The sequence below is a fragment of the Larus michahellis genome, chromosome 1, assembly GCF_964199755.1.
Source record: "Larus michahellis chromosome 1, bLarMic1.1, whole genome shotgun sequence".
NCBI classification, from domain to species: domain Eukaryota; kingdom Metazoa; phylum Chordata; class Aves; order Charadriiformes; family Laridae; genus Larus; species Larus michahellis.
Window position 1 is genome coordinate 121,380,715 of NC_133896.1, and position 24,549 is coordinate 121,405,263.

At 36.1% G+C, this 24,549-nt stretch overlaps 1 protein-coding gene across 16 annotated transcripts in view; it reads left to right on the forward strand.

Moving 5' to 3' along the window:
- Positions 1–24,549, forward strand: part of ITSN1 (intersectin 1) — a 139,772-nt gene that overhangs the window by 58,590 nt on the left and 56,633 nt on the right. For 9 of the 16 annotated variants that reach the window (XM_074601329.1, XM_074601431.1, XM_074601376.1 and 6 more), the window contains 8 exons: positions 1,055–1,317; positions 2,136–2,285; positions 2,467–2,607; positions 9,468–9,555; positions 9,728–9,867; positions 14,443–14,523; positions 19,362–19,486; positions 23,858–24,087. In XM_074601329.1, the coding sequence (XP_074457430.1) occupies positions 1,055–1,317; positions 2,136–2,285; positions 2,467–2,607; positions 9,468–9,555; positions 9,728–9,867; positions 14,443–14,523; positions 19,362–19,486; positions 23,858–24,087 (1,218 nt within the window). The remainder of the gene's footprint in view (positions 1–1,054; positions 1,318–2,135; positions 2,286–2,466; positions 2,608–9,467; positions 9,556–9,727; positions 9,868–14,442; positions 14,524–19,361; positions 19,487–23,857; positions 24,088–24,549) is intronic. The other 7 variants (XM_074601384.1, XM_074601409.1, XM_074601438.1 and 4 more) reach the window with 1 other exon arrangement.

Below are 24,549 nucleotides of genomic sequence, written 5' to 3' on the forward strand. Positions count from 1 at the left end.
GGAGTTATAACCACATTCGCTGTCTGTCAGTCTGTATCTTAATATTCTTTGAACCCAATGGCTAATTTTAAACAAACTTGACAGACATCAAAGTGGTTAAACTTTTGCAAGTTTTATGAAAATTGGTGACTTGCAATAGGAAAGGGGTCCAAACTTAGAAAAATAAAAGAATTCAACTGGTTCAGCAGATGTTGAGCCAACGTGTCAAACAGTGGTGCACGCTTTGAAGTAAATATCTACTATCTCTTGACTTGCACGCCAAAAATGTACATGTTGGGCATGCAGGGAGAGAAATATAGAATATGGTGTATGGGACACAGAGTATGAAAAGAAACAAAGTGAAGTGGAAAGAATAACTTGGAAGAACTGTGAGGGAGGGGCCTAGGAATGTCAAACAGGGAAAGGACAGTCCCTGATATTGCAGAAGAATGTCACGGAACCCATGCTGGAACTGAGGTCATTCTTTAGGACAGTATGTGTTAAGGATGTGAATCTGCAGGAATCAAGTCTTCCTGAGCTCATCTGCTCAAGAATTTAAGCAAGCCATTTCTTTTCCTGACAGTAATGCATAATCTTATGAGAATATCAAGTTTAAATACATTCTGGTCATTTGCATAATGACTTTTTGATGGTATCGTCAGCTGCATTCTTTGACTTGTAGTAATTAAAGTGTTGGTTCTTGTACTGCTGCTATTATCAAATATATAGAGGAACTCCAGATCCTGTGTCCTCAAAGAGGATTGGCTGATGAATGTGTTGTCTAAATTATACCCACTTGTTGGGCTTTATGGAGAAACCTAGAAGCCTGAAGAATGGGAACCGAAGTTCACACCTTGGTTTCCTAAGGATGTGGATTTAAAGGGTTCTACAACATAAATGCTAATGATAAAACCTAGAATTACCTGTACAGCTATATTATCAGTAGTTGAGAGCTGCATCTAGTACTGTTGGAAGGTTGTTTGACTTTGATTCAGCATATAAGGATTTTTAATTTTTATTTTAAGTCAGTAGCAGACTTTAATTCTTGTTTGCTTCATGTTTCCACACATTAAAGTTACGTTTGAAGATAAAAAACGGGAGAACTTTGAACGTGGCAATCTAGAACTTGAAAAACGGAGGCAGGCTCTCCTTGAACAGCAACGCAAAGAACAAGAGCGTCTCGCCCAGCTGGAACGGGCAGAGCAGGAAAGGAAAGAACGTGAGCGGCAGGAGCAAGAACGTAAAAGACAACTGGAGCTAGAGAAGCAGTTGGAAAAACAACGGGAATTGGAACGGCAGAGAGAAGAGGAAAGGAGGAAAGAAATAGAAAGAAGAGAGGTAATCAGCTGAACAAAAGGAAGATGGTTATGTCACTGGCAGCTGTGTTTGATTAGAAATGTAATGTCTACAAATAAAATGTAATGTGTACACAAAATATTTCACTGTCATTTTTAGTAAGTGAACATTTAAAGAATTAACTTAAATTTCTGGGTTTTTGAAGGTAAGGAAAGAGTCAGCTATCTTTATTTTTCATGTGAAATGAATGGATGAGACACTTAGATCTAGGACAATGTGCCCCTAACCTCTGACTTCTTTAAAGATAATAATTATTATTATTTTCTTTGATATAAAGAGATGCTTGAATGAAGAAAAACTTATGGGCATTGATGGTATTCATGATTTTCCTGCGATGAGTTAATTTGTTAAAGAAAACACATACTGGTTAACTTAAAAAGCTATTATTTTCTCACATTGACAAATGATGCATTTAATGCAGTAGCATTTGTCTATTCTTTAAAAAGCGCATAATGTCTAATGTTGGATGTTGGAAAGAGATTTGATGCTATCCTGGAGAGTTCATGAAGCCTTAATATGAAAGAACTTGTTAAATAAGAAAATTGGATCTTGGGGAAACTGATTAAAACGGAGTGATACGCTCTTTAGTCACCTATCTGCTATACAGTGAAGCCCAATTTCACCAGTGCTTTCAAGCGAGCATGTAAACAATTGAGCAATTTGTGTGTTCAAATAGAGGCACATATTTAGTCCACACTTTAGCAGTATATTTATATTAATGTTTTATTTGCACATTACAATATGAACATTAGCGATTAGAATAGTTTCTCAAAATAGATCTTTTTTTTTTAACGCTACAGGCTGCAAAACGGGAACTTGAGAGGCAACGGCAACTTGAGTGGGAGCGTAATCGTCGGCAAGAGCTACTAAATCAAAGAAACAAAGAACAAGAGGACATAGTTGTTCTGAAGGCAAAGAAGAAGACCTTAGAATTTGAGCTGGAAGCTCTAGTAAGTAATCGTGTTGCAGATAAAGCACACAAACACAGAAGTGACTGTGGTACGGCCATGTTTATTTTCTGAAATTTCAACTTTCAAATATGGAATAAGAGTACTGTTTAGATCCTGCCTTGCATGACAAACCATTCTGGTAAAAAAAGAGAAATATTTTTCTTTTTTTTTTTCCCTAAAGAATGATAAAAAAAATCAGTTGGAGGGAAAGCTTCAGGATATCAGATGTCGGCTGTCTACCCAAAGACAAGAAATTGAAAGTACAAATAAATCTAGAGAACTGAGAATTGCAGAAATCACCCATTTGCAACAGCAGCTACAGGTGAGAAAATGTTCTCTAATTTTGTTCTTAGGCTTGCATTTTGACCTCCTCAACTGCATCAATATCCCAAGCAAATTTGCCACAATATAAGATGTGTTGTTCCTTGCGCATAAGGAATCGTTTCAGATAATTCGTCATTCTTTTAAATGAATGTTCTTCAGACATGTCGAGGGATTGCTTCCTACACTTGAAGGTGTGTCTGTGATTATCGTTTCATCCTCATGGAATCCTGTTGTGGGGAGCAGTAAATAAATTGTTTGGCTGAAGGTGTTAAAGGGTTTGGGAGGATGAGGAGAATGAAATTTTGCGGCATCTGTTTTTGTTGGTGGTGATTGCTGTGTGTGCTGAAAGAAAGAGTTGGCTTTGAAGTGGCTTTGTGATGATGATTTTTTTTTTTGTAATTATAAAATAATGACCTTTCAAAATTGAAGTTATGAGTTAAGCCTGTTAGTTCTTGGTCTAACCCTGGCATTCGTGTTTCCTACTTCTCTATCTAAAATCCTTTGTCAAATTAAAGATGAAATTGAGTTGATGTCTGCTTTTAGTGAAAGAATGTTCTTGTCAATTTGTAAAGGCTCCTAGATGAGTTGTAGTATTTGATTTAGGTATTTTTCTCTTTATTAAATATTTTATATTGCTTGAAATTAATTCTTGGCCAGTAATGGGGGCTCTAAGTGCTTTTCCAGCACTACAAAGAGAATTTCAGACTTATGTTATGAGGGCTTAGGTGTAAAACCTATCTTAAAACCTAATCCTACTGTTCCATTTCAACTTTCTAAGCATAACTAATGTAGTACATTCATTTGAACAAAACCAGAATTTGAAAGCTCAGGTTTTTTGTTTTATGTTTGAGTATTTTTTCACACTTTATTTTTTTCTTTCTGAAAACATCTTGCATTTCTTTTGAAGTTTTGTGTACATCATTATGCCTTTCATAAGACATCTTTCTTTTGGCAGCAGCTTGTTATAAAGAATATACTTTAGGGATCATATTCTTTTGCAGTGTTTGTGTCCATTTGATGCAACCAATAGCAAAAAAGAAATGCTGTTAAGGGATATTTGTGAGGTAAACAACTACCATGGTTAGGCTTGAAATCATTCTTCTATCTCTAACGAAATGCTCCTGTATTGGTGACTGAAAATTGACTTGAAAAGGTCAAGCGGCATCAAATCAAGTGTAGGAAATTAAGTTACACGTAGTAGTACTGGCTCAAAGAGACAAAAAACTGACTATGCTTGATCAAATGCATGGAAAAGCCCCTATTTACCTGAATAAGTTAAAGACTACTGATCTTATGTGCACAGCCAATCTCCATATAAAAGCAATAACCACCTGAATTTCCCTCTAGCCCTTCTGTTCCGAAATCTTTCCATAGAAATGGTCTAAGGTACTGTAACTCAGTTCAGAAGAAGCTAAGCAGCTTCATAGCCATTGATATTTCAATAAATTGAACTGAATCCATATCCTGCTTTCATGTGTCATTTCTGTTAACTTGGTAACTTTTGCTCAGTTAGCCTCTGTAGTCAGAAAAGATGAAGTAGCTCTTTGCTTTTGTCATAATGTAAGAAATTAAGAAGAAAAAAATGATATGTTACAGTAAAAAGCTGTAAGTCGTTTATTTTATAGTAAAGACCAATGTGTTGGGATGGTGTCCCATTATAACAGACTGTTGTTGTTTAACCTCAGTCAGCAACTAGGACCGCACAGCCCCTCATTCATTCCCTTCCTGCCCGCCTCGAGTAGGGTAGGGAGAAAAGGAGGGGGGAAAAAACCTCATGCATTGAGATAAAGACAGTTTAATACAACAGTAACAGAAGAGGAAACGAATAATAATAATAATGATGATAAAAGAATGTCCAAAATAAAGCGATACCACACAAGTCGCTCTCACCACCCTATGACTGGTTGCCCAGCTCATCCCAAGCACTGATCGCAGATTCCTGCCCCCTGGCCAACCCCCATTTATGTACTGAGCATGACGTCTATGGTGTGGAATATTCCTTTGGCCAGCTTGTCCTGCCTATGCTCCCTCTCAGCTTCTACGGGAAGCTGAAAAAGTCCTTGACGAATGTAAAGATTACTTAGCAAGAGCTAAAACAGTATGTGTTATCAACATTATTCTCATACTAAATCCAAAACACGGCAGCTACTAGAAAGAAAACTAACTCTATCCCAACTGAAACCAGGACAGAAACTGAAACCAGGACAGAGACATTGTAAAAAAAAAAAAAAAAAAAAAAAAAAAAAAAAAAAAGTGAGAAAATATCATTATTATCAAGAACTTGGAATGAGCTTCCACAGCTGGATATAGTAAATGGAAGGTTCAGAGGGAAGAGAAAAAAAAAAAAGTGAAATCAACACTACTGGGAAACAAATTAAGTATCTTTTTAAAAAGTACTAAATAAACAAGGGTCAGTGTTCTCTCTAGACTCATTAACAATTTTTTGAATTTTTAATCATATCCTTGGCTGATCGTAGATGTGCTTTTTCCTTACCTACAGTTTTTATGCAGCGATTTTAACTACGTCACCATGAAAGAAAAAGTTAAGGAGGGCAGAGGGATTCTTTACCTTCCTAACTTTCAGTTTGTGCTGCTTATTAGCCAGTCACAATGGCTGAAAAGCAGATTGCCTTTTTTTTTGTCTTTATTGAAACATCTGGCGAAGTACAATGAATTTGGCACAGTTGTCTACGTTTTACTCATTTTGGAATTACTACTATATCTAATGTTTTTTAACTGTATATGGTCATTGTAATTGGTGCTAGATGGTATGTGTCCAGCAGATTAGTTAATGCCTATTCACTTTCTAAATTGCTTCCTTCACAATGACTGTAAGAGCACTTCTGTAATGAAAGTCATGCTTGCCTTTCCTGGCGGTTGTTTTGTTGGATTTCTGGTTTTGAGGTGTTTTGTGTTTTGTGTTTTTTTTTTTTTTTAAGTTGACAGCAATAGCTGTAGCTTTGTGATATTATCTTCTCTCAGGTGATCATTCATCTCAACCATTAATATTTCAGTTAGTGTCACTTGAGTGGTTTAGCATGATTGTGATCCCAGGCAGAAGTGTCACTATTTTGTAAAAAAGGCCAAATTTTATCTGGGGAGAACGTATAAGAGTGGATAGCTTTTTCCTAAAAAAAAAAAAGATTAGTTTCTCAAATATCCTGTAAATTTTACTGTCTAATTTGTAGAGGAAAGACTAAAAACAGTAAGCGACTTTTTAAAAAGGAGATTTTGATCCTCTAAACTCTCGAATAGATTAAAAAGTCAATATTGTCAGTTATCTTTGTAGGGTGGTATATCTTCACTTGGAAGTATTTTAGTTTAATACACCTGACACTTGCTACAGAATGATGAGTTAATTCAAAGGAGTAATTATTCTTCAACCTATTAATTAGTTTCAGGATGGAGTTTGACGAAACTCATGGAAGAAACTGTGTAACAATCCTAGGTGATGAAAATTTGTGCTAGTTAGTTATATGAATCTCTGATATCTGGTAGAGTGGTTATTTCCAGAGATGTTCGGAAGGATTCCACCTTCCAAACACCCTAACTGTATGTGTTTGAGTTAAGTTTATACTGTCTACAGGGCTTCTGCTGGTTACCTTCAGGGATTCTTTGCCTCCTTGATGAACACTTGGGCTCCCAAGTAATTTGGCTTTCCTCTGAAGCACTGGAAGCAGAGTATGTGGCAGAGACGTAAGATGTATAGTGGTATCTCAGTTTCTCATACACTCTCTTGCTCAGGGTGTAGGATCAGAAGAGAACTTTCACTCATCAGATTGACAGGAACTGGGTTTTGATTGCTTTGTTTGCCTTCTGCTGCTATATGGGACGTTATTGAATTCTTCTAAATTTCTTGTTGCATGAAACTTCAGTGTTGGCGATGCCATTAGTTTCTTTCATCTGTTTCTTCAGTACAACTAAAGGATGTAGAAAAGCATGTTGTGGATGCTGTTGGAATAGATGCTTATTACGTGGTTGTCTGTGATTTCAGGAAACAGAATTTGTGAGCCTTGTGATCCCTTGGCATTCTCTGTCCTTAAATACTCTCCAATCTTAATACACAGAATAGTTTGAGTAGTCCAGAGTTTAGAAGTATTCTGGCCTTTAAAAATTAACAACTAAGGTTAGGATTACATTCCGCCCTGAAATATTGTCCCGTGTTACTTTTTGTGCTTGAAGAATGATAATTTTTCTGTAAATCCTGTTTCATTTTGACATCCATTCTGCTATTTGGCTTATCTCAATGGTTCTTGAATTGGAATGATAAAATTTTGATATCCTTGTGTCTTGAAAGACCGTTTCATTTCCTTTTTCTCTTGAGGTTTGTCCACCAATACATATAGTCTACTAGATGCCACCTTTCTTGGATTATGCTACTTGAAAACTTCATTTGTGTGATGACACAAAGCTGGGAGGGGTGGCTGACACACCAGAAGGCTGTGCCGCCGTACAGAGAGACCTGGACAGGTTGGAGATCTGGGCAAAGAGGAACCTTATGAAATTCAACAAGGGCAAGTGTAGGGTGCTGCACCTGGGGAGGAATAACCCCCTGCACCAGTACAGGTCGGGGGCTGATGTGCTGGAGGGCAGCTCAGCTGAAAGAGACCTGGGAGTCCTGGTGGACAACAGGATGACCATGAGCCAGCAATGTGCCCTCGTGGCCAAGAAGGCCAATGGCATCCTGGGGTGCATCAAGAAGAGTGTGGCCAGCAGGTAAAGGGAGGTCATCCTCCCCCTCTACTCTGCCTTGGTGAGGCCGCACCTGGAGTACTGTGTCCACTTCTGGGCTCCCCGGTTCAAGAGGGACAGGGAACTGCTGGAGAGGGTGCAGCAAAGGGCTACCAAGATGATTAGGGGTCTCGAACACCTCTCTTATGAGGAAAGGCTGAGGGATTTGGGTCTCTTCAGTCTGGAAAAAAGACGGCCGAGGGGGGACCTTACCAACGCTTATAAATACTTAAAGGGTGGGCGTCAGGAGGATGGGGCCAGGCTCTTTTCAGTGGTGCCTGGGGGACAGGACAAGAGGTAACGGGCACAAACTTGAACATAGGAAGTTCCACCTAAACATGAGGAGGAACTTCTTTACTTTGAGGGTGCCAGAGCACTGGCACAGGCTGCCCAGAGAGGTGGTGGAGTCTCCATCTCTGGAGACATTCGAAACCCGCCTGGACTTGTTCCTGTGCAACCTGCTCTAGGTGACCCTGCTCTGGCAGGGGGGTTGGACTAGATGATCTCCAGAGGTCCCTTCCAACCCTACCATTCTGTGATTCTGTGATTTCCACGGTGCCTGTGTGGCATACTAATTTAATAATACTGTGTTCACATTTTTCATCACAAACTATGGCATGGGGCATGCGGGTATTTGGGTGAGAGGGTGTGGTGGAAGGGAAAGTGTGAACACAAATGAGTGTTTTGCCTGTAGTTTAAGAACATGGTAATGGTGGTTGTTGGAAAGGAGGCAGGCCCTCTTAGGGAGACGATTTAGAAAATGGTCCATTGTGTATTGCTGTTTGTCATTTGGTTCTAGGTAGGGAATAATAGTGCCATAATAGGAATATCTGGCCTTCATAATATTCTTGAAGGGATGAAAAAGATCTGCTGATGCTATAGGCAGCGCAGCTGAACAGTGGGGGACACATGTAACTCCTAATAGTCAGATGCATAGTTTGTCTTAATTTTGATACTTTGTGAATTTATCCTTGACTCTGCTGTGCTATCTAAGTATGTTTTCTGGAACATAAAGAGATTACAGTAGTATTCAGTCAGTACATAATCATAAAATCTGAGCTGTACACTGCAGATGCCTAATCAAAGCCTGCCATGAGTAAAGTGGGACAACCTCCAAGTCATGTCAGCATGGTCAACCTCGTGTTCTTGTAACAAAAACTAAAAACTTTTAATGGGACTCATTCTAGTATTAAGCAATTAGGTGACATTTATTCTTAGGATTGTGTTATGTAATTTGTAATCTGAAATGGCAAATTGAAATTGTCAGATGGTTGATTCCTCAAAAGCCTGCAATTCAAGACAACTGCTGAAATAAATTACTTAGTTTGTCTGAAAGATGGGGTGTTGACAGCCAAGCAGCTTTTATAAGTAAGCTGTTTCACCTCATGCTTCTATAATACATTTTGACAACTTGAAGTTGGAGGTCAAGGCTTCTGAAAGGTATATGAATTAGCACTTCATCCTTCAGAAGGAGCAAGAACATTCCTCTGAAGAAGGAATTTCTCATGTGCAAGGTCTCCTGTAATGTAACAGTGTACAATCTTATGACCATGTCTTGAAATTGAGAGAGATCATAATCCTCTTTCAAGAGAGCTAAACTGAGAGATCTGGGACTCAAGTATTCTCATCTAACAGAGCTTGTGTTGCATAGCTTTAGGCCATAATACATTCCTTCAAAGTGAAAGACTTTATTTTCTCTTCTTTAAATAAACTGTAAATATTTGCCTTTCTATTCCTGATCAAAGTTAATATTCATTTATTAAAATAAGAATGAAATGGTTCGTAAGTGCTTGTTCAAACATTTACTGGAATCTATCGTTGTCTATTTCCCCTGAATTTCAAGTAATATCAAGCCAAGTTACGTACTCAATGAGAATCACTTCTCAAGTAATACGGTTAAATTTGATATGCTTACTTTTTTTGTATTGTTAGAGAAATATATCTGAGTGGTAGTACCACGCAGATAGTGCTTGGATAATAGCAATAATATATAATTTAGTGAGAGAAAAAGTAAAGAATCATTTCAGAGGAAATAAAAATAAGAGATCTTATGGCTGAAGTCATCCCTCACTCATCTTTTTTTGTCTGTTTCTCTTGTTTTCTCTCTTCTTATTATCCTCTATACAGGAATCTCAGCAGATGCTTGGAAGGTTGATTCCAGAAAAGCAATTGCTTAATGATCAGCTAAAGCAAGTTCAACAGAACAGTTTGCACAGTAAGTCTTTCTGTACATGTCTAAGTTTGTATAAGACATGATGCTGCATTGCACAGTGTACTCTGTAATCTCTTTTTATGTGTTGGCAGATGCATGTTGAAAAATGTTGCTTCCTATGACCTAAAATTCTCTGTGTAAGAAAATACTTATTTGACAATATGTTTAAAAACAGGAGATTCTCTTCTTACTATCAAAAGAGCCTTAGAAGCCAAGGAACTAGCACGTCAACAGCTTCGAGACCAGCTAGATGAAGTAGAAAAAGAAACCAGATCTAAACTTCAGGAAATCGATATTTTCAATAATCAACTGAAGGTAATCCTAGACTTTTTAACCCTTTCTTCTAAATGTTAATTATTTTCTAACTTGTTTATGGAAAAAATATTGAACTAGAATGATTGATTGATTTAAAATGTCAGTTTGGGGAATGCTCTCAACTATCTTTTTGAGGGTTTTGGGTTGTGGGGTTTTTTTGTTATTTGTTTTTTTTTAAAGAAAATACTACTTAACATACAAACTTGGAGTTTGAATCAACTTAGTCTGCAGAATCTATTTAAGAATAAATTTGAGCTCTGGTTCCAGACCCATGATTGTAAATATGAAATTGCCAGTTTCTGTCCTTTTGCATCAAAGTGGTACAAGACTGCAATACGTCAACAAATCTGCTGGAATCAGTACTTCAAATTGAAATCTTTATTAAAGAGACTTGATTTTCTTCTGACATGCAGAATTTTTATCTGCTGTTCGTAAGCTTATACTTGTTCCTGAATGTAGTTGTCCGTTGTTTGTGGTTTCATGCTTTATTGATCAGTCTTTTGTTAAAACTGTGTGATTTTTGTTTATTTCTGCACAAGACAATGCCAGAAATTGTAGAAGTCAGTAGAGGAGGTGCTCTTCAGAGAGAAGTTATAGATCAGTCTTTTATTATGAATAGCATTCATTTTTTCATCTTTTCATAAAATATTCATATGTTAAAGTAGTTTATCTGCTAATTCAACTGATGGTTTCTCCTGAAAGCTGACTAGAAAAACACTCAATTTCCTGCAAGGTCTAATAAATTGTGCTACAAGTATTTAGAAGGAAAAGCACTATGACAGATATATTAATGTTTCTGTTTTGAAATTAGATCAGCTATGATTATGTCACATGCTTTAGGATGGAAGGCGTGTTTGAAGTTGAAGTTTGAAATTAAAAGCTGTATACCATACCACTCCCTGTTTCAATTCCAATTCAAAGGTGACTTTCACGATGTTAGGCAGGGAGACAGAAAGGCGAGGAGAATCTCTGCAGACTTGTAAGAGACAAAAGTCAAAATGCATGCAATTTATTTTAAGAGAAAACAGAATGCTTTCCTCACATTTTTTTTATATATGCTTTTTGGACAGATCTTAACATACTGTGATTTTGGGGTGATTTTTTTTTTAAATTGAGTCCATTTGAAGTGTTTTGCAGATAAGTATGACCAAAGGATATTAATTCTAAAATTGTCAGCATTCAGTTTGATTATAAATGATCTAAACAGTTTATACATGAGCAGAGGGGTGAATAATCTTAGTATTGTGACAGTAGCTAAAAAAAAAAACCCGAAACAAAAAAACCAAACAAAATTCAATATTTTAAATATTGAAGGGCTCGACTTAACAAATAACAAGCTAATGATAATTAAAAATTGAAGATGCATATTAAACAAAGACATTGATTTATCAGAATGTCTTCCATCTATCCAAAAATACCTTGACTAATGGTAAACTATTTTGCAATTTAATGGGAAAATTGATTTTTTTTTTTTTTTTTCTGTTCAGATCTTAGTATTTAGAGTTATTTTAAATGCTGAAAATTATTTAAAAATGTAGACAGTTCTTTGGGAAGACTTCAGCAAGCTTCCTCTGGCTTGAAGATACTGTGTTCTGCATTTCATAATGTGTAGAAGCAGTGCTTTATAGGAAGACCACTTTTTGGTGCTGTATGTTGGTATTTTTGCCTCGCAGCAGCTTTCTTTGCTTTCTTGGAAGAGATGAGTTTAAGAGGGGCAGTTATACTATTGAAACTGAGAGATGGGAGCTTAATTCAGAGAGAGTTATATCTTCTCCCTTTTGTAGTTTCACTAGATGTGCAAGATGTATTTGGGGGGGGGGGCTGGATGATTTTATTACTAGATCTAATTATTTACAAAGGCATATATACCTTTTCGTGGAGTGAGCTCAGACTGGTTGTAATACAGTGACAGAGAAATCACTTAAGAGATGCTGTGTGTGCAGCAGTGATTTAATGGCGGCTGTTGTGGAGAGCGTTCTCAGAATGCCTTGCATATGAGACTTTATGCACAAAGCTAGTGAAAGCTTTCTTAAGACTCATGGTTTTATTGGAGTTTATGTGAAGTGGAAGTTCTGTTCTTAAACCAAGGCAGAGCACACCTGTCTCTTAGGTAATATTGCTCAAAACAAAGTAGTCTATGAACTTGCGTAATTCTCAGATCCTTTTACCTATTCAATCAAAAATTTGTGACAAACTTTAGGAAATGCCACTGTAAAGATCACTGTTACGTTTGAAATAGGTAGAAAATGGCTTATAAATAATTGCCAAATTAATAGATTCACCAATTAACAGAAGAATTTTTTGTTTACTTATTAGTAACTGGGTGCATAAATAGAGCAGGCTCATTTGGTGCTACAATATCTTGCAATTTGTATAATTATCAGTCAGCTGTATAATGCTCACATTTAAGTGTAAACCTTTTCAAATAATGTATCAAAAATCCTGCCACATCTGAGCTCTAAATATAATAAAGGCTTCTTATCTTGTAAACTAATATGTAAAGGTGGGAAATACAGAAATGTTTATTTTTAAAAGGTATTCTTATTAAATAAATAAATTTAAAGCTTCATTTTTGATCAAGGCTGTTTCTAAATTTTCTTGTAGGTTTAAAACTGATACACTTGTTTATGATGATCTGCTCTTACTTTGTGCTTCAGTATACTCACTGAGAGAGGCACATTTGATGGGGAGACTGTTTGGACAGCAGCACCGTAGTTGGCACTGTCTTGTGTAGCTTTTGTTCTCTGACAAGTGATAGAGTGGCACTCGTGCTTGCTTTGCCTTCTGTAATAAAACTAGCTCCTGGAGGAGAAGCAGAGGGATGTGGTACTGTTTGTGAACTCCCAGGAAAAAAAAAAAAAACAAACACCAAACACGTCTCTAAATACTCTGTAGGTATATACCATCTTACACCATTTTGCACTTATTTCCTACAAGGAGAGGGAGTAATACGTGTCTTTACTTAGTCAAAATGCTTAATTTAATAGAAAACAGAAGCAAAATGGTAAATATGTAAGCTACTGCTCTCTGAGTACAAAGAATATGCCAAACTAGTTTTGATTAAATGCTTGAGAGATAGCAAAGTTGACAGCAACATTAAATTATAACCTTTTGTCATCATTGTTGAGACTTATTCCATATTGGCTATGAACACTGGTTGCATTAATCGCCTATGTGAATACATTCTTAAATTTTGCAAAACTCCATTTCTGATTCATTCTCTTGAAATAGTCAATGCTTGATTGATAGCGGATACAGAAATATGCCATATAGTACAAGATAAAACGAACAATTTAACCAGTATCTAGTGTGCCTTTTAAGACCGTAAGGTTTACCTGATATTACAATATATTTTAGGTTACAGTTCAGCTTGTTAACACCGTAGTAGAATACAGTGGATTGCACTGCATTTGCCTCCATATTACAGTTTTTATGTTCTGCAATAAGGGAATACTTAAAACAAGTGTTAAATTACCTCATCTTTGCTTCATGTCTTAATAGCATATATGAATGACTAGGGAGATAAATTAAACATTTTTTTCCACTGGATCTTTTGTCATCCCTCCAAAACAACCGATTTAAATTTCTTCTGGTTAGTCCTTTGGAGCCGAAGTACTTCAGTTACTTTTGTTTCAAGGTAACATCTCAAGAGTTGGAAGTGTTCATAGAATTTGTTCCTTTTCAAAAACTTTCTGGAGTATAAAATGCTATTAATATTTCAAAACGGGTAGTTTCAAGTATCTTTATTGACTATCTTTAGGTAGAAACACATGGTTTCAGGAAACCGTTAGTACTTGTTTAGCAGAGAAATAGGTACCTTAGCCTGCATCTGGTCAGATATCTTTTTTAAATCAGATTTGAGCCTTTTTATCAGAGAAGATAATAGTCTTGTGGATTGTGCTACATTGGGCTATAGAGTTAAGTGACTGAGTTTGTAAGAAGGTTGAAAGTTGGGCCACTTTTTTGTGTCCTGAATTATGGTTGAAGGAGTCTAACTTTCATTACTCTTTAAAAATCTTAGCCTAGAAATCTAATAATTAAAAGTGATACAGATATTAGTAAAATGTAACTAGGCACTTATTTATTTTCTCTACTTTAAAAAATAATTCTGTAGAATGGAAGGCTTTATATTGGGTTTCCTGTTTCTATGTGTATAGTCCTACTATAATTTACCTTTACAAATTCTTTCTACATTCAGTGTGAATTTACATTTAAATGTTACAAAGGTCAGTCATTACATACTGTCAAATAAAGAAATAATAATTCTTAATATGATTCTCGTCTCCAAAGACCAAGTAATCATTTCATATAGCATAGAAGAATCAAGTATTTAGAGCGTATCTGTGTTATTGCACAGGAGAAGACAACTAATTAGTGTTTCTGAAATACATTAGTCTTGCTGAGAAGCTGTTCTCAGTGCCTGCAAAAAGGGGTGAAGAAGTAGAACCAAGTTCTTAAAAGTGTTTTACATTTTGTGTCATGTTCCAGTTGTTGTCAGTCCCTGTCTAGTCAGTGTGCACTGGACAAGTCTTGCATATGAATGCCTGTTTACATTTGAGCATTTCTTTCTTCCAGTCAGTGGCAATGGAAGATGCAATGCTGCAGTGCCTGGCAGTTCTCCTGGGCTGCGTCAACTACTTAGACTCCTTTCTAAAGGTCTCCATGCCATACTCAGGCAGTACACAACAATCTCAATCTGAGTGATGAACTTCCTCCAGTTATGTGCTTCACTTTACCATAAACAGATGAGTGTGCAGTGTTTAACTAAGTTAGTATTTAAGAAGAGGTACTAGCACTAAAACGTAACCAAAGAGAAGAGTTTATAATTTGATTCCTTATCTAATCCTTACTGCTTAGATGAGGAGTGTGCCTTGAATTGCAACCTGGGCAAGGTACTAGTTAGTTATTTTTGTCTTTTGCTTATCTGAAAATTCAAGATTTTAAGTTAATTGCCTATTTTGGTCATGGTGTTCAGAATTTTTAAAAAGAAAACACTTTTATGTTCAGTATTCCTACATAGCACTGTCGTTTGTGATTCCAGGTATGAGAGATATGGCAATACATTCCCTTTATCAAATCCCCCATAGGTATAATATGGGGTGAAAGGAGGAACACTCTCTGTCAAGAACAAAGCAGGCGCTTTGGGATCTGGGGAATGAGGTAGAAGAGTATTGCTGTGGGAAAGCCTCAGTGAGCACAGAACTGTAGGGTTCTTTCCTCTGGTATCAAATGCTCTGGTTTGTCTCAAGTGGAGAAGATTTGATGGAAGTCTTGAATTGTAACCCCTGCAGTACCCTAAGTTCTATTGTCTTTCTGTCAAAAGGCAAAATTTGGTCTTAAACAATTCTAACATTACGGTTTTCATAGCAATATGACTTGTCTGTATATAGTGAATATTACTCTACTGTATGAAACTCATATTTTAATTCATACTCAATATTATGTGGGTACCTAAATGTGGCTACTGTAACATCTCAAAATTATCCTTGTTAGTCTGTTTGTGAATTAAGTGGAAAGGTAACAATTTCTCTCTGCTTTTAAGGTAAGACATGCTTTGTCCTGCACATCAGAAACAAGCAAAGCGTTGTTATGTCTTTGGAATTACAATATACGATTTGTAAATGTACAGCTTTTAAGTTGCTTGTGTCTGTAAAAGATGAGTGTAGGACTGTGCTGAATATTCAGCTGGCAAATGTTTCATTCTGTTGACTGTTGAAGTGTTACTATAATTTTGTTCAACTGGTGTCCTACAGCACTGTGGGAGATACTGATTCTTTCTCCCCCATCCTCCCACTGGTACTTGTCAAAGCAACAGAGCATCTATCTGTTGCATGAGATACCGATCAAATCTCTATTTCCTCCTAGTTAACGCAAAGAAGGATATATATTGCATTTTTAATCTCAAAAAAAATTGCATCCAGTGCTAGGAGCATAAGCTAGGTTAGACTTTCGTAATTGTTACAGGTATGTCACAGAAAAATCTCTTCAAAAAAATACTGAACCTAGCACATTGACTTAGCTGGGAGGGAATAATCTGTTAAAATGTCTATGGAAAACTTAAAGAATTAGTAAAGTGTTCCTTGATAGTCTAACTTAGCTGAGCATATAGTTAAAATGACAAAATAAGCTGACAAAAATAGGCAAACAAAATAATTATTTGAGTTGGCAGCAGCACTTAACTGCTGTGATGCAGCAGTTAGTGATCCTTCTATATGTACTCATACTATGAGAAACTACTTGCTTCAGACAAACATGGAGGCATGGCTTATAGCTACAACTTCCCAAGTTTTCTCTTTGGCAGTAAAAGTGGCATATATCGTATGTTTAATGGTGAGATAAACTTACATGTCTAAACTATAATTAAGATATAAAGTTTGGGCTAGCTTTGTAATTGGACACCTAGTGGAAGTAAATAATGATTACTGCACAGATGTCTTGTAAGTTGTAACTTGTTTTTCTGTATTTGCAAACTCGGGAAGTTTTTCTGAAGGGGGAAAATACCAATGTTCTGATTGGTAGGTAGATTCCTCCTGATTCTGTGTATATAGATGAATTGAATAATCCTTTCTAGTTTACAAATTTCTTGTTAGAAAGTAAACTAAGCTCAGATACTTGCATCTGGGTTGTCTCACTTAAAGCTTTTGAGATTTACTGGACTTTTTTGCTTAACTATGATAGCCTTCATACTCTTAAATAATTTTTAGTTCCTCTTTCTTTACCTAGTGGTTATTTCTATTCAACTGCTCAAACACCAGAGTCTGAAATAAAGATGCAAAGGGGAAGAAAAAACAAACTTGGAAAGCACTGTTGTCTAAATAGCTTAAAATTTTGCAAGTAACAACAGGCAACAATAAGTGTTGCCTTATTAGAAAGGTGTGACTATCCCAGATCTCTGTGCTCAATAGCTAGAGGAGTTCTCGTCAGCCAGGACTCGGAATCTTGAGCTTCTTGGCATGCAAAGTTAAGTGCCAGGAAGGGACATCAATGTAAAGGAAAGTTAGAGCAAGTAGAACAACAAAGGATTTCTAAACGTAAGCCTGTGCTAAAGCTGGACTAAACATAGCAGTCAGGAATCTGTCTCTTTACCCAGAAAAGAGAAGCAGCTTGTTAAAAATCATGTATACTAGTAAAGATATTTGATACTTCATGGAAGTAGTATTTTGAGCTTCAAGGGCTTTGTAGATACTTAGATTTATGGATTTCTGCAATCTACAAAAATTCATAATACTGTTGGCCAAGTGGAAAACTGCTTTCAACAGTGCCACTTTCTCATCTATGTCCTTTCAGATGAATGCTTGTAAATCATTCTACTGCTGATGTTCTTACAGTTGTATATTTGTCCTTGCACTTGTACATGTTTTTTGGTACAAATAAGGGTTCAGGTGATCATGTAGGGGAAGATGAGGACTGTGATTCCCTCAGAGAAGTTAATTTGAAACAAGGGTCAAATCCTTTGTACCTCAATATACTACAAGTGTGACAACATTAAAGAAGCTGAATTAATAACATAGAGTTACTGCAAATGACTTTTCACTCCAGATAGCATTTCAGAAATTTATAGTCCAGTCGGAGGCCACCTCTAGCTCCAGGTGCAGTTGACCAACTGTGTTCACTGCAGTCTCCTGATCCCTTTATTATTTCATTGCTCTTTAACGGCCAACTACTAAAAACCTGTTATGTTCAATATTGCGAGTATATTTCCTTTAAAGTAGCTCTTTTCCATAGTCCAAAATAAGGTTATGCATGAATGTTTATAACCATGGGCATTCAGGATTTAAATTTTCCCAAAGGCAATATCCTGCATGAATAACTCTGGTGATTTTTTTGCAAGAGTAGTTTATTTTATGTTATGCAATATCTGTTCTAGATCCTAACTATCTACTAAGCTTTAATGCGACTGTGGAAAATAACGATGATCATAAAATGTGGTATTGCCCAAATTATCTCCGTATTTCAGTGAGTTTCATGGCCTTAGCAGAGTTTTAATTAAAACTTGTATAAGAACTGATTATCTCTTAATGATGTTGAATTCAGTTTTCCTTGGGTTTAAAATTGAGGATCAGGAATGAGACTGAGAGCTAGGATACGAGGTTCAACTTAACTGTTTTTTAAACTTTCATCCATATATCAGAAGTGTTTTTCATACCTTGCAAAGGTCATGTGCTACTCCTCTTCATAATACAGTTATTTTGACATCTTAAAATTTGATGTTGCACAGTGTGCAGTCGTTCAGCACTAATGCATGCATTACTTTAGAAATTTTTAGATACAGTGCAAGTACAGTCTGTAAATAAACAAGTATTAACTTTCACCTTTTGTGACACTATAGCTAAGAAGTTACTAATAATGTTGTGAAATTAACTTACTGAAACTTTTCTCATTTTGGCCCTTTGAATCAATTGATATTTAGTTTTTTCTTTTTTTTTTTCTTTTATGCAATTTTCTACATTTCAGTCAGTGCATGAGGACAGTGACATGAAGTCTCTGGCTAATTTGTAGAATGTGAATTTCTGAAAAACTATCCAAATACTTTCAGGATTAATTGTTTCAATCCCTAAATAAGATAAAGCTTTTAAGGATACAGGAACTGAACAAACTTGCATGATTTAAGTTATATTTCAATAAAAGTAGACATTAGTAAGATACAGATTTAGAAACAATTTACTGCTACAAACTTTTTCTGCATATTTTTCTGTACTGTATTTTCATTAAAACATCAAGGTTTTAAAGTGAACTATTTTCAATGAAAAATTTCAGTTGTCATAGGTAAAGTGATCCTTTTTTTTCCTTGTAATACTGAGGAGTTTTAGCACAAAATTCTAGGTTATGCGAAGAGATTCAGGATAAAATTTGTATTTGTGTTAATAGGTCTTAATGTAGAAAACAAATCTTGAAGAAAAGATGATGTTTTTATTATTGCTTATATTCTAAGCGTTTCAGGCAATGTCTTTCCAGTTAATTAGAGGAAAACTGACTTCTATATGGGTGAATACTCTCTGTGCCATGATTCATCCCAAAGATATTGCTTAGGGAATCAAACCTCCTGGGTATAGAACAATCATGAAGATTCTTTAGTCAATTACCATTAATTTAAAAATAAAACTGATTAACTGAAACAGTTGCTATTATGAGCAGTTCAGAAGGCAGATTTTTCTATGGAATTTAATAAATGAATTCAACAAACTGGCAAACACAAACATAAGTGACTTTTCAGATGAAGCTTTGTCGAACTTTTGACAACTTTTTAGGCTTCCATTTTAAAAAAGGCTTTCTTGTTTCTTAACCCTTTAACATGTCAGGTTATAGGGATAAAAATATGAAAACAGTAAATGGTTTATAGACATTGAAGTCTGCCAATGCATTTGGCAATACTGTAAATTTGAAGAGAAATATCCAACCATTTGCAAGTTTTGTTACTTCACAATGAAATATATGGGGCCATTAGTTATGATTCACATAGTATATGTTTACATGTATTTTACTTTTTTCTCTAGGAGCTGAGAGAAATACATAACAAACAGCAGCTACAGAAGCAAAAGAACTTGGAAGCTGAGAGGCTGAAACAGAAGGAACAAGAAAGAAAGACAGTAGAACTGGAAAAGCAAAAAGAAGCTCAAAGGTAGCAAACTTCTCTAATATAAGCCCTTTTGGTAGAGGTGTTAGGGTGCAAAGCACTTTGCAAACAAGTGAAATGAACTTTGCACTCCCAGGAGCATGATCTGTTCTCAATAATATATTGCTAAATGTCAAGAATACCCAAGACCTAGACCCAAGTTTAATTTCAGTGCAGACGATCTATTTTAAAACTTGGGGAATCTCTTGATTTATCCTTGAATGAGAAGTGTGCTGTGGACATCAGCTTCTACATTTGTTTGTGACTCTTTTAACTGTCAGTGATACGTACAGACTTCAGCAGTGTTACTTAAATGTGTAGTGTACTTCTGCGCCCAGAGAGGTTCTTGAACAGTGTAGTAACTAGCTCTGTCTTCACACTAACATAAAATAGAGCTAATGTTTTTCTGCTACACGCTTGGAAATATTTTTCTACGTGTACTTATAATATGTTTATGTAAAATGAAGGGCATGTAGGGCAGTCACCAATTCTATTCTGACATCATTTATCAGTAGCTGTTTGATTTAATTTTTAGCAATTGTGGGTTTTTTATACTCTTAATGTTAACAAATGTTGGTCAAGAGATGAAAACAAAGGCCTGAAAGCAATAGGTCTTAAATTATTGGTTATAGCATTATGTGGACTGTGACCTAAAGTGAATTGATAGCCTGTGTTACTACTTGACAAAGTAGTTAAGTTAATTTTCACTTTTCAGGCAAAACTAAAACAAGATCTCAGTGAAAACCATATCTTCAAACAGAAATCTTATACATAGAAAGCAATTAAGTTTAGATAATTCTTCCATCATTTACATAAACCCTATGTCTTTAAAGACCTTAAAGATCAACTTCAGAAATAACAAACTTTCTAAGAAAACAGCTTTTGATCACGAAAAATTAAATTCCTGGAAAACAAGAAGCTTTCCATCTGAAGTACTGCAAGTGTAGGAACACTAAAAATATTCTATTTCAGAATATTAAATAAAGTACTCTCCTTCCTGCCAGAAAAACAGAAATTTAAAAATCAGATTTAAAAAAGAAAAACTTCTGGCATGGAAAACTTCACGTCTGACTTTTCATGCTAGTTCAGCATTCAGACGTTATTGATAATGCTGCCCAAACATTCAAACTTATAAATAATCATAATTGGTATACCTGATAATGAAAGCAGTCTGCCAGTCTTACTGATTTCCAACAGACAGCAGAATGATTAAGGTAAATGATTAGTACTCATAACCTGGATACTACGCCTTAATGGTTACGGAAGTATGCTGCCTTTTCATAGCTCTAGTGAAAGCAAGGCAAGAAAGAATAAACTAAGAACATGATTATGTGCACTTTAACCTTTGGCTTAATGGATATAACCACAATCACTTTATACTCAGAACCATCTTAACAATTTTTAGTTGGTAATTATGCACTGAATTGTGCATGTAACTTAACTGAGCAAATAAAGATACAGACATACATATTTGGGGATGATAGGGGTCTTTTTAAAGACCTCTGATGGATATTTAATCTTAATTATTTTAAGACTAATTCCATGCAGACTTGCATGATTGTGGGAGTAATATACAGTTTGGTGGGGGGGGAACCCTACATTTGAGTAAAATGAATAGAGCTTATTCTTGATGTTTGGGGTAAGACCTGCCTGAGTGGTATAATGCAGTTCGTGAGAGAAAAAGGGAAATCAAAAGAGTAAAAGCAGGTATAGGTAAATCCGAGATTAGAGGTCATATTCCACAATAATTAACACATCAGGAGTCTTGAAGTAAGGAAAAGAGTAGAATGTCAAGTTTTCTGTTCCTACCCCCAAGCTGTGGTGCTCACACCTAGACTTGTGTTTCTTTAGCTTCTCCGTCTGTTCTTATTCCCTTCCTTGTCTTCAACTTGTGATATTAGCTTCCATAACAATCAAAGAAAAAAATCTTGCAGCTCCTATGGAAGGCAAAAAGAAATTACGCATACCCCACACCCACCCACCCCCCAAGATACATTTGTGTCTCCTCTTTTCAGTCCAGCAGTTAGAGCAAACTTGGTTTACAAGTACTGGAAGACTTAATCACTCTATTAGGAAATTGAGTTTTTAATTATGTTTCTATCTAAAGCCCATCTGACTAAACTCACCAGGTAAGACACCACTCAGGTCAAAAGAAAATTGAGCTCTGTATCCGTATGTGGTGCAGCTTCAGTGTTGCAACAAAACTGCTGAGTAATTGGCTCTGAATACTTTGCAAATGAACATAAGGACAAATTCAGTGATGAAAATAGGAGGTTGACAGAACAGTGCATTTATTAACTTGTTAGATGACTTAACATCAAAGGTGGAAAACTGTAGCAGTATTTCACAGAGGAGGAAGTGATATGCTTCACACTGGTGTCTTAACCTCTACTCATAGTATACTGATGTGGAATATTGAAATGGGATCAGCAATTTTATTGAGAACCAAAGATATTTTTTTTTGAGCTTGTAAGTTAGTAGCTGCCATCTTAAACAGATATTGGGTACCTTGACATCTTTCAGAAAATATTCTTGTCAACTTAAAACTTATATTGATGGAGATGAGATTTTTGCCCTCTGGTGCCAACCTACTGTTTGGAAAGTGGATGTTTACCCTTAAGGAATTAATTTATCTTTTTTTCCGTTTTCTCCAGGAATTCATGTTGTCCTTGGACAAAATATATCCTATAGAGTAGGCCAAGTCTGTGATGACGAGCTTGTTGTTGTGTGTTTGTTGCTAATTTTGTTACTATGAAGGAAGTATAGAACAAAATAAAGTGCACTGTGCATCTGTTGTAGCCCTTTAGAGTTATCTTTACTGGTGCAAATTTTTACTGGCAGAGAATATTTATTCTTTTCTTCTGTTGTCTTGTCCTCTGTCAGAGGGGAAGGATTTGTTAGCTTTCACAGTTGGGAATGTGAAATCTTCTGAATGGTTCTGTAAGAGTGCTGTGTGAAGCTTGCAGATATTTTTACTTCTTGCCCGTCAACAGGAGGATGAGGGTTGCTGTATTTTCTGATTACTGTTTTTTTGTTTCTTTTTTTTTCCTGATTTGGCTATTTTGAGTCTTACCTAAGGATGTTTGTGGATTTGAGAAAATAAGCAGAACCAATTTGATCGGTATTCCTGACTTCTTCCTGCATTTTAGAGCTGAAGTCAGTGCTGAGCAGATAAAAATTGAAGTGTATCACTTGCCGCTTATTGTGTTTCAGGGAAAACTTTATGGGAAGAATTCATTATTGGAAATGTCTGGTGATAGCTGTAGCTGGTATCTACAGGCCTTAATTAAATAGAAGGAATTGTGGGGCAAATGAAAATGGTAACTGGCAATGCTGATATAATGGGATACTCAGATTGCTTGAATTAGACTGCTTGGGAAGAGATTTTGAAAAGCAGCCTTACAGTTACATGGAACCAAAGGGCTTATGTCTGGGTTCTTGGATGCCAAGGAGTTTTGTTTCTTCAGCCAAGGGAGACTTTTTTTTTCTCTTGTCTTTCTCTTTTCTTCATATGGTTCCTCACTTAAAACAGCCACATAGGATTTATGAATCTCATGGAAAACTATGAAAAAAGAATACACAAATATTGCTGAATCCCTGAGTTGAGACCTAGGTGTTGTTGAACTGAAGAGGTGTGACTGAAAGAGTAAAGTGCTGAATGTAATCAAGCTTATCATTTTCAGAGCATTGCGAGCAGACTAAGAGACAGTTCTAAGATAGCTGTGCAAAGTTTCATACAAAAATTAGAAAAACATAGCTAAATATTTTTATGTCATTGTAGAGGAGAAGAGATCACAGCCTCAATAAAGAAGGTGAAGTTTAGCGTTTACGAATCCCTGAAGAACTGTTACAAAAAAAAAGTAGTGTTCAGTGTTTTTTCCTATCTTATGTTCAGCTCCAAAACATAACTAGTTTATCATTTCTGTATGCTCACGTTGCTCTATACCTCTTTAAGAGTACTGTGGAATCATACTGTAAAGGTATAGAAATGATATGCGAGTTAAAATAAAAAATTAAAGGTAGTTTTTTTTTAAATGCAAAGACAAAGCAACTCAAGGTAATGAAGGCCTGCGCTTAGTAGTAGGTTACATGAAACAATGTTCTCTCACTTGTCTGAGTGTTACAGCTCTTCCTTTATGAATATATATGGAGTCATAGCAAATCTTTCTGAGTATTTATCCTTTGCCCTCTAGGAGTCATTGTGTAAGAAAATGCTGTGGAGTGGTTGATAACTCACCAAAATGAAATTAACAGCTCTTACAGGGTATGCAACAGCTATAAAGAGTATGCTTTGTACTACAGATCACACACAAGGACAACTAACTTTTATGGTCTTTTGTTTGACTGGCTTGAAAAAACACCTTATTTGTCCAACAGGCGAATCCAGGAACGGGATAAACAGCGGCTTGATCGTGTGCAACCAGAAGAAGAACTTCAGTGGCCAAAAAAAATTCAGGAAGATGAAAAGCAAAAAAGGGAAGAAACAACCAAGAAGAAGGAAAGTGAGGATAAGGGGAAACAGGAAATGCAAGAGAAACTCAGTAAGCTTTTCCAACCACATCAAGAGCCAATCAAGCCAGCTGTCCAGGCTCCTTGGTCAAACGCAGGTAGAGGAAAAAATAAAGAAATGCTGTTCCGCATGTCTCTTGAACAATTCTTTTCTGTTTTTGTCTTTCCATTTAATACAGAAGAATAGTGTGATTCAAGACTGGATTGCTAGTCTTACTGAAGTAAATAGTGTATGTATTGAGCTCTAGACTCCAAAAAGTTGTTCTGTTAGGCTTCACTATTCTTCCTAAAAGTACGGTGTTTAGTAGAGTATAAAGCACAGTCACAGTGCCAGCTGAAGAGACAATCTTAGCTGTAAGTTGTTGTAAGATCTTGATGCAAGATGTCAAAAATTATTTCTGTACTTTTCTTTACAGTTCTTATTTTGGTGTGGAATACATGCCTTGGGATTTTTTAGAGTAGTAGCAATATGTAATTTAGTTATCCTTTTTCCTCTTCCCCCTTCCACATGCATGTTGTTTATTGAACAAATGTCCTGAAGTCTAAGACTTAATTCCTTT